This window comes from Medicago sativa, chromosome 8, assembly GCF_051527215.1.
Source record: "Medicago sativa cultivar Bolivia chromosome 8, Bolivia_mono, whole genome shotgun sequence".
Classification (NCBI taxonomy): Eukaryota; Viridiplantae; Streptophyta; class Magnoliopsida; order Fabales; family Fabaceae; genus Medicago; species Medicago sativa.
The window spans coordinates 61,163,278-61,174,221 of record NC_140756.1 but is presented as its reverse complement, the minus strand read 5'-3'; the positions used below and the strand labels follow the sequence as shown (position 1 = coordinate 61,174,221).

The following is a 10,944-nucleotide window of genomic DNA, read 5'->3' as shown; positions in this document are numbered from 1 at the left end:
CAATATATGGTTCTAGCAATTTATATTCAATATTGTTGTTATTCTTGTGTTAATGCTTTCAATGAGATTCAAGATGATTTGGACACAAACTCTTGAATCTAGAGCTAGAGTAGCAATATATCTTAGGAGACATTATTCTTGTTTGATGTTAAAAACAACTTCATCACTCATGATATTGAATTAGCTACAGTTGTATTTGTGCTCAAGATTTGGAGACATTATTTGTATGGTTCTAGATTTGAAGTATTCAGTGATCATAAAAGTCTGAAGTATTTGTTTGATCAGAAGGAATTGAATATGAGGCAGCGAAGGTGGCTTGAATTGTTGAAGGATTATGATTTCGGGTTGAATTACCATCCGGGTAAGGCTAATGTTGTTGTAGATGCTTTAAGTAGGAAAACTTTACATATGTCTGCTATGATGGTTAAAGAGTTGGAGCTGCTCGAACAGTTTAGAGACCTGAGTTTAGTCTGTGAATTGTCACCTCAGAATGTGAAGTTGGGAATGTTAAAGATCAACAGTGAATTTTTAAATAGTATCAAAGAAGCTCAGAAGGTAGATGTGAAGTTGGTAGATTTAATGGTTAGGAACAATCAGGCTGAAGATAGTGACTTTAAAGTTGATGATCAAGGAGTATTGCGGTTTCGGGATAGAATTTGTATTCCTGACAATAATGAGATGAGGAAGATGATTCTTGAAGAAAGTCACATAAGTAATTTGAGTATTCATCCGGGAGCTACAAAAATGTATCATGATTTGAAGAAGTTGTTTTGGTGGTCTGGGTTGAAACGTGATGTGGCACAGTTTGTGTATTCATGTTTGATTTGTCAGAAGTCAATAGTTGAGCATCAGAAACCTGCTGGGTTGTTGACACCTTTAGATATTCCAGAGTGGAAGTGGGATAGTATATCCATGGATTTTGTGACGAGTTTGCCTGATACTCCAAAAAGGCATGACGCTATTTGGGTGATTGTGGATAGACTGACGAAGTCGGCTCATTTCATTCCTATTAACATCAGTTTTCCTATATCTCAATTAGCAGAGATTTATATTCGTGAGATTGTGAAGCTACATGGTGTTCCATCGAGCATTGTGTCAGATAGGGATCCTAGGTTTACTTCTAGATTTTGGAAGAGTTTGCAAGAGGCTTTGGGTTCTAAGTTGAGGTTGAGTTCGGCGTATCATCCGCAGACAGATGGTCAGTCGGAAAGAACAAGTCAGTCGTTGGAGGACTTGTTGAGAGTTTGTGTACTTGACCAAGGTGGAACTTGGGATAGTCATCTACCATTGATAGAGTTCACGTACAATAACAGTTACCATTCTAGTATTGGGATGGCACCGTTCGAAGCGTTGTATGGTCGGAGATGCAGAACTCCGTTGTATTGGTTCGAGTCAGGGGAAAGTGTAGTTTTGGGACCAGATATCGTTCAGAAAACTACTGAGAACGTTAAGTTGATCCAAGAAAAGATGAAAGCGTCACAGAGCCGACAAAAGAGTTATCATGATAAGCGCAGGAAAGACCTAGAATTTCAGGAAGGAGATCATGTATTTTTGAGAGTCACTCATGTGACTGGTGTTGGGTGTGCATTAAAGTCAAAGAAATTGACTCCGAGGTTTATTGGTCGGTATCAGATATCGGAAAGAATTGGAACAGTGGCGTATCGAATAGGTTTACCACCGCATCTTTCGAATTTGCATGATGTGTTTCATGTGTCACAACTTCGGAAGTATGTTTCGGATCCATCTCATGTGATTCAAAGAGATGATGTACAGGTGAAAGACAACCTTACCATTGATACCTTACCAGTGAGGATTGAAGGTCGTGAATTGAAGAAGCTGAGAGGCAAGGAGATACCTCTTGTGAAAGTCGTCTGGGAAGGAGCGGCTGGTGAAAATTTGACGTGGGAGTTGGAGAGTAAGATGTTGGAGTCGTATCCAGAGTTATTTGAATAAGGTACATTTTCGAGGACGAAAGTGGGGGAGAGTTGTAACACCCTATTTTATTAATTATTTATTTTATCGAGTTTAGTGTCTTTTTGTATAATTTATTTGGATAATTGTTATGTGTTATATGTGCTCATATGTGATTAATTGTCTCTGTGTGTATTTTTGGTTGGGATTATTAGAATTCGGTGTTAGAAGGGTAATAATTAGACATTTTACTAAGTTGAGTGAGTAGTAATATTTCTAATTATTTGTGAGCCGGTAAGTGACCGTTATTATTATTATTTTACCGTTAAGTGAGTAGCTCTATTGTGAGTGGACTATATTATAATAGAATAAAAGAAAAGTTAGAAGAGGACAGAAAGAAAAGAAAGAAGAAAACCCGTGAGAAGAAGGGAAAATATCTAACTATATTGTATATTTAAGTGGGACCACAAGAGAAAACATGTTCATCATTATATGCTTATTTCTTGGCTTTAGTGATTTTTTTAGGGATGCTTTTTGGTATGCTTTGCTTAATATAAGGAACTTACCTCACGTCCAATTTTACATATAATTATATGAGTGGTCCATTAAATAAACTTAGTTTCCATTCCTTTAATTTTTCTTGGTTTGTTCAAGAGTAACCGCCACCTATCTATCTGTACTAGTTTGCCTTGAACAACACAATACTTTTCCTGCTGGTACAATCCAAACGTTATAATTCCAAAGGCCACAAACATAATCTCTAGCATTATATTCTTATTTTCGCGTGACTCAGAAAGAGAAAGAATTGTACGTCTATAACATCAAAATTGGGAAGTGGGTCTTGAGAGATTTGCTGGGAAAGCTTTTGAGGTAAGGGTGAGACAATCTTTCAGTAATATTAAGTCTATGATTCTAAAATATGAAATTATACATTGAAATTATTATTGAGTTTTGTGCTGCTAATGAACTGTGTATTGATGAATTATTTGTCGATGTGTATTGATGTGCTATTTTAAGATGTGTGGTTTAAGGATGTGATATTGATAAATATGCTTTATGTGGTTATTATTGATGATTAAGTTGATGTGAATTATCCTTATTAATGATATGATATTCAAGCACTGTTATATGCTGCATTTGTTGTCATTTACTGCTGTTGACCATTTAATGTCACGAAGTTGTATAAGTCGGTCTAAGCTGTAAAGATTTAATAAGTTGTCCATAATAATGGAATTATAAGAGGTGTTCATGATTTTGTCTAAGTTGTAGGAAGTTGAGTCCATTGCATACTCATTAAAGATGGGGGCTTGATGCCCGGCAGCTTTTGCTCACATTTGTTGGGGGCTTGATGCCCTGAAGAGCCTATTTACGCTCATATATGTTGAGGGCTTGATGCCCTGAATGGTACCACATGCATTTGCATATCAAGAGGTTTTAAGATGATTTAAGATGTTAAGAGTTGCATTGTCAAGTTAAAGTTGCATAGTTGAGTCAAAGTCGTCAAGTTATTAAGATTAATTTATGAAGTTGATTATGAAGTTGATATTGATGATTGAGTTTGAAGTTGTTTATGATGATGCTGTAATTTTACAAGATTGTTATTATGATATATTAATGATGTTTATGCTGTTAAATATAATTGATGAATTATATGCTTAATATTGTTGTTTGTGAATCTCACCCCTTCTGCTTGAAAATGTTGCTCTTCGTATGGGTAACTTGCAAGTAACCAAGATTAGTTACGGTCATGAGTGGACTCCTCACAAGTGTGTCTTAGGTGATCTGATACGTAACGGGATGGGAAATTGTTATTGCTTTCTATTCCTTACGTATTATTTTAAGAAGATTTACATGAACTAAGATTTTATGAGACTTTATGTTGAGGCCCTTGTGCCAAAGATTATTTAAGTTGTTGAAATAATTCCACTGCGAAGTTTTAAGTATTATGTTGTTGGATTTTGAAGAATTAATATTTATTATTCAGCTTATGATTTTATGAAGAGAATGTGACATTCCGTTTTAAGTTGATAAACTCTAATTTTTATTATGAAATTTTTATGTTGGGAAAACGGGGTGTTACAGAGGGTGGATGGTGTTGAGTATCGACGTTACGTTCATCGGCCGACACAACCGGGACTGTGCGGTTCAGCCGGATGAAGCTCATGAACGACGATGACGTTAGAACCATGTTCCAGATATTTGGTCAATACAGTACTAGAGCGTCGATCGAGTTGGACGCTTCGTTGGTAAGTACAATTCAAATTATATAGTCCGAATTTAACTAGGGTGTAAGTGAAGTTCGGATTATGTAATCTAAATTCCTTCAGCATTGGATTCTTGTGTATGGTCCACATTGTACCAACAGTTTCTATTGTCCACAACGTCCAGATACCTCTATAAATAAGGTGTTTCCGGTTTTCAATACCATTTCCAGTAAAACACACAAACACACCAAAAAAAACCATGGAAATTTTTGTCTTTATGCTGAGGATCTTCTTCATGCTGTTGCAAATAGATTGCTCTCTATTTGACAGCGTGATGAAGATCTTCATCATGCTGTCAAAAATATATAGATAGATAGATAGATACAAAAAGTTTCTAAATCTTTATTTGAATATCAAGAGGTTGCTATGAGTTAGATCTTGGTGCCTTGGCGATATAAATATCTCAGTTGGCAAGGCATCAGGATCTAACTCAAAACAATCCTCTTGAAACACCTTGTCTTTCATCGTTATGTTGCAGATCTCATTCCGAAAAGGTTTTTATGAACTCGATCTAGTTGGGCTCCTGATAGAAATATGTCAAATGGCAGGTCAACTGGATTGAGTTCAAAAGCACCTCTTCGAACACCATCCTAGAATATTATGTTGTTTATGTTGTTTTAAGTTGCTTACTTGTTTTTTTCATATGCATTTTTTTAATTATTTTCTATGTCATATTCCATGAAAACCCTCCAAGAACACATTCTAGTGTTGTTCGGATTATATAATCCGAATATTTTTAGTTAGTTTCGAATTATATAATCCGAAAAACCTCAGTTTTTTTGGACAATGGTGTTTCACCAAAGGTTTGACCAGTTAGTGGAGTGTTTAATGCATTTTTGGACGGTTGGACGGTGGAACACATTTTATTTGACTGTACTTATGATCTAGGATTAGTTTAAGGTTATAAATAAACTTGCATCTTCAACAATTTTCTTCATTCTTCACTTCACCTCTTTTCTTACTTTTTCTTCAACATTTTTTAGTTTTTTAGGAGTGTTTGTGGTGTCATGGTCATTGTTAACCGTTCATATATCCCTGCAATTGCTTTGCAGCTTATGCGCAGATTATATAATGGTCAACATAGACCTTTGACATCAAAGAAAACACAAAAAATCACAGGTCGTAAGTTTTCAGACTTTATATCCTGAATAATGTTAACAATCTGGTTCGGACTATATAATCCGAACCAGGGGTATTTATGTCATTTTTGTAGGACGCGTGAGAATGCAATAGGGTGGGAAAAATAATAGTCATCTTTAAATACCTATCGAACTGTATGAAATAAAATAATATCTGGCCCAATATAAACATGACATGTGGTCCAATAAGCTGACTTTAAGAACTAAATACACATCAATTTTTATTTTTTTTTGCAAGGACTTAACCCAACCATAAAAACTTACTTGGACTAAACTAAAAAAATGTTAGAAGTGTGGGGATTAAAATCATATATATACGAAAAAAATCATTAATCTTGTATTGAAAATAAATTATTTTTACACATTTATTATAGTTTTTTTTTTGTTGCAATTAGATCAGCCATTTTAAGAAAAAAGTAAAATAAATTGGGTGACGTAATGGAGAGAAAGGCATGGTGGGTGATTTTCTATCTATCTCCTATATTAATCTCTGAATTCTGCTCTTTACACAAACAGTTTTGCCCATTCCCAAAGTAAATATCCAAAATACTCCTACGCAAGTTAACTCTCACAGTGTGAGTTAACTCACATTAATGTAAATTAATTTTAATTTTTACGTGAGTTAACTTACGTTAATTTTAAACAATGACTCCAAGGTACCCTTTTGAAGATGCAACAACCATGACTCCAACCAACATCTTAATTAATAGCAGTATGTCCAGTTTTAAGTGTTGTCAGAGAACCAATAGTTTTTTTTTTGTTTTGAGAGAAACGAGAACCAATAGTTATATATAGGAGCTATTAGTACTGATTAATATTGCAGTGATACTGAACATGCAAAAACTAGCTATAGTAATAGTGAAGCAGGGAGGGAGTACATGCTAAACTGAAGGAAATAAATGGACTTATCAGAGAGGGGAGGGAGGAAGAGCTTAGACTTAAAGTCATATACGCAAAGATGAATGTGGCACTTTAGGTGGGCAGGGCCATGGGGTCAAAAGTTTCATTGATGAAATAAATGAGGGAAAGGAATGATAGGCAATAAACTATAGGTGTCATTAATTTATTATTAATTGAGAGCTTAATATACTTCACGAAAATTGAAGCTGGAGTATCCAAAAGGTAGTCATTAGCAGCTTGGAAGATGTTGGTTGGAGTCATGGTTGTTGTATCAGCAAAATGGTGCCTTGGAGTCATTGTTTAAAATTAACGTGAGTTAGATCACGTAAAAATTAAAACGAATTTACACGCAGCGTGAGTTAAGTGAGTTAACATGCGTAGGGGTATTTTGGACATTTACTTTGGAAATGAGCAAAACCGTTTGGGTAAAGAGCAGAATTCTTAATCTCTCTTTTCTATAATTTTTCTTTCACTCATCTCTTTCTCAAAAAGCCTTAGAAACCATATATTTTACTTTAATTGGGATTGAGTTGATCCCAATCAATGTAAACAAGATGGACTTTTTTTTTTTTTTTATGAAAAAGGGATAACCGTTAGGCTTTGTTTGCGAGTTTGGAGAGGAATGGAGGGGAGAGGTTTGGAATAAAAGGAAGCAAGTGGAAGAACTAGATGACATTGACAGGGGGAAGGCTTTGGGGATTTTTTTTTCTCTTCATAATACAAAATCCTCCTCATTCGGGGAAACTCAAAAATTGTAATAGATGAGGATTTTGGGGGATTTTAGAGGGTTTACATGAATTCTTCAAGTTTAATCTATGTAGTTATAATATTCTTCTTTTTAAGGAGTAGTTATAATATTCTTCAAATTAAAAATATATTAATCATAAACATTAATTTATCATTCTCTTCCCCACCAAACTCTCAAACAAAACCTTAGTAAATATATCATGGGCTCTACTCTTTTGAGAATAAGGTCTACCATTAAATGAGAACTTTGGTGACTTTGATAACTTTCTAAATTGTATCTATATTGTAAAAAAAAATAAAAAATCACTAACGAGTGTCTTCGAAATACTTTTTTAATCATCTTAAATGGTAAATTTATATGAAAATATGGTATTAAGTGAATTAAAAGTTAAATATTTAACATTTTAAAAAAATGATATATATTTTTTTTCAAATACCTTAAGAGTGCGTTGACAACATTCGTTAGAAAAACAAAAGAATACTACTTCAAACGGTTTGGTGTACTTTGTTGTGTGCAAGTGTGAGTTATATATCCCACACCGGATAGAAAAGTAAAGGTTGAACACCTTATAAGTAAGAGGACCCATAAACCCATCGCCTTAAGGTTTTGGGTAAGAGTGTGGTGTCTCTCTTGCTTGTGCCGTTGCTCGGGCCTCAATGTGGACGGTCCCCCGAGCTCCCCTCAGTGACCCAACAATGGTATCAGAGCCCCATTCGACAAAGGGTACGACCGAGGCAGCCGGTCCGTTGCACAGAAAGCAGCAACAGCAGTACAAGCAGTGTCGGTCCGGTGTTGTGTGCAAGTGTGAGTTATATGTCCCATATCGGATAGAAAAGTAAAGGTTGAATATTTTATAAGTAAGAGGACCCATATACCCATTGCCTTAAGGTTTTGGGTAAGAGTGTGGTGTCTCTCTTGCTTGTGCGGTTGTTCGGGCCTCGATGTGGACGGTCCTCCGAGCTCCCCTAAGTGACCCAACATACTTACCAAATTCAGCTATTCTTTTGCCTTCTTGGTGAATGGAATGGATTCAGCTATCAAACAATAATATCTTTTGCCTTTTTGGTGGATGGGATGGGAAGATTTCATCTGCTTTTGATGCTACTTGTTGTTGGGTTGGTGAGTAACAAATGAGCAGTTAGTGACGACAGCATTTCGGATAAAAGGCTTTCTGGGGACAAGTGACATTATGGCAAATAATTGGTTCACATGATAAATTGAGTTACAAAAATGAAAAATTGAGTTACAAAAATAACTAGGGAAATTCTACTACGGACACAAACATAAATAAATAGTGTTTGGGCACACACACATTAAAATATTTTTTCTAATAATAAAAAATAAATTGATAATAAAGTGATTTAGTAGTTTGAGGAAAAGAGTTGTGATGTGTGTGTGACCAAACACTATATATTTATGTTTGTGCTCATGTAAGAATACCTCAAATAACTAACTATATGGTATAACCTTATCCTTTTTGAGTATATTTATAGTGTAACTTCATTTCTTCCATAGCAGCTAGCTTGCTTCATCATGGATACCAATAGAGATGAAGAAAAGGCACTTCATATAGTAATGTTTCCATGGCTAGCCTTTGGTCACATGATTCCATACCTTGAATTAGCCAAGCTTATAGCACAAAAGGGTCACCAAGTCAGTTATGTTTCTACTACAAGAAACATACAACGCCTCCCTAAACTACCACCAAATGTAGCACCTCTCATCAAATTTGTGAGCCTTCCAATGCCTAAAGTTGATAACCTTCCTGAAAATGCAGAGGCCACCACAGATATTCCTTATGATGTCGTACCATACCTTAAAAATGCCTTTGACAAACTTGAAAAACCTTTCACCCATTTCCTTGAAACTTCTAATCCTGATTGGATTTTTCATGATTTTGCTCACTTTTGGGTGGCTCCTGTGGCATCCCAATTGGGTATAAAATGTGCATTTTTCTCCATTTTCAGTGCACCTTTAATGGGTTTTATGGGACCTATTTCAGTTATCTTGGGTGACGAACCTGGTCGAACAAAGCCTGAGGACTTCACTGTTGCTCCGTCGTGGGCTCCGTTTCAGACCACGGTGGCATACCGTTATTTTGAGATTATGAAGACTGTGGACATTCTCTCCGACAAAGTCTCGGGGATTTCTGATGCGCATCGCTATGGTTTGTCTATTCGGAACAGTGACTTCATTTTGATTCGCGGTTGTACCGAATTTGAACCTGAGTGGTTTCAAGTGATCCAAAACATTCACCAGAAAACAATTCTCCCTGCCGGTCAGCTCCCCAACACGGAGTTTGACAATGACCATGAAAATGACTCATGGTCGTGGATGAAAGAGTGGTTGGACAAGCAACCACATGGCACAGTGGTATATGTAGCTTTTGGTAGTGAAGCAAAACCAAGTCAAGAAGAAGTGAATGAGATAGCTTTAGGGTTGGAGAAGTCAAAGCTTCCATTCTTTTGGGTCCTTAGGGTTCGACGTGGACCTACAGATAAGATTGTGTTGCAATTGCCAGAAGGATTTGAGGAGCGAACCAAAGGGTATGGAGTGGTATGCACTGATTGGGCCCCACAAATGAAGATATTGGGTCACGAGGCAGTTGGCGGATTCTTGACTCATGCAGGGTGGACATCGGTGGTAGAGGCCGTTCAGAATGAGAAGCCACTTGTGTTGTTGACGTATCTTGCAGACCAAGGAATAAATGCAAGAGTGTTGGAGGAAAAGAAGATGGGGTACTCAGTGCCTAGAGATGAGAGAGATGGGTCTTTCACAAGTGATTCGGTTGCTCACTCAATTAGGCTGGTTGTGGTTGAAGAAGAGGGAATGATCTATAGAGAAAATATTAAGAACATGAAGGACGTGTTTGTCAATATTGAAAGACAAGATAAATATGTTAATAACTTGTTGAGCCACCTTACAAGTCTTTTGAAACACTGATTGTGATTTCGACAATGATGCTACCATTTTCATAGAGTTTGATCACTTATTGTCATGATCTAAGTTTTCGTGTAAATGATTTGATAAGAATAATGATAGTTAGTAGTTAGTTCAATTGTTGGCCGATATGACGGTAACAAAAGGAACCTAGGGGAGGTAACTTTTTCGGCTATTGAATTTATGCACATGTTTCGAATGATAAGAGATAAAAAACGCAATAATACCAATTCAATATGATTAAGAAATCCAACTATTAATTGTATTACGATTAATCAAACTTCAATACGCTAAACAATTACAAAACTAAAACTATATCAAGTCAAACATATTCATAAACAAAAGCACACTACTTGAACACCTTGATATATGAATGAATTATTGACAAGTTAATTGCCAAGATGAATTGTGATGGAATTGAATGTTTATAGATCTCAATCAAGAAGCAATTATAGGTTTATACAAAGTAATCAATCATTATCATATGGTAACTAAATCATTCAATAATTTCATGTATCAAGATAAATAATTGAAAGTAAAAGGATAAGGGAAAGAAGAACACCAAGATTTATAGAGGTTCCCCCTTTTTTGTCCTCGCTAGGGTATGTCCTCTCTTCGTAGAAGAATAGGTCTCTTCCATAGGCTTTCACTATAATGAAAATGTTTACAAGAGTATGATTACAAAGATTCATTTGATTCCTAATCTTCTATGCTAAGAAATCACACTAGATCCAATCTTCAAGAAATTGGACAGCCACAAGGTCTTCGAATCTCAAGCTTGCATGCAATCCTTTGATCTTCTACTCCGACAAATCGTCTTTGCTATGCCTCCCCTTGAACATTTAATGTTTGAGAAACAACTCCATCAATTACCTTTGGAGGTGAAAAGTACCTCCTTTTGCTTTAGATCCTTGATCCACCACCAAGATCCTTGAAATAACTAAACTTACAATTCCTACAACACCCTAACAAGCCATGTCTCAAATCCTACAAAAGTTCTTAGAAAAAATATTTATATCTGAAGAAGGTTGTAGAAAAAGAG

General features: G+C 35.9%; 2 protein-coding genes across 2 annotated transcripts; both read left to right on the top strand.

The window, feature by feature from the left end:
- The first annotated feature begins 408 nt into the window (after window positions 1-408).
- Window positions 409-1,953, top strand: LOC146900185 (uncharacterized). The gene is made up of 4 exons (XM_085736919.1): window positions 409-712; window positions 1,043-1,112; window positions 1,314-1,613; window positions 1,761-1,953. The coding sequence occupies exons 1-4, from the start codon at window positions 409-411 to the stop codon at window positions 1,951-1,953; spliced, it is 867 nt and encodes a 288-aa protein (XP_085593045.1).
- Window positions 1,954-8,404: 6,451 nt separating this feature from the next.
- Window positions 8,405-9,968, top strand: LOC146900184 (UDP-glycosyltransferase 91A1-like). The gene has a single exon (XM_085734629.1). It carries the CDS (start codon window positions 8,496-8,498, stop codon window positions 9,903-9,905), a length of 1,410 nt encoding a protein of 469 aa, XP_085590755.1. The 5' UTR covers window positions 8,405-8,495; the 3' UTR covers window positions 9,906-9,968.
- Window positions 9,969-10,944: the final 976 nt, after the last annotated feature.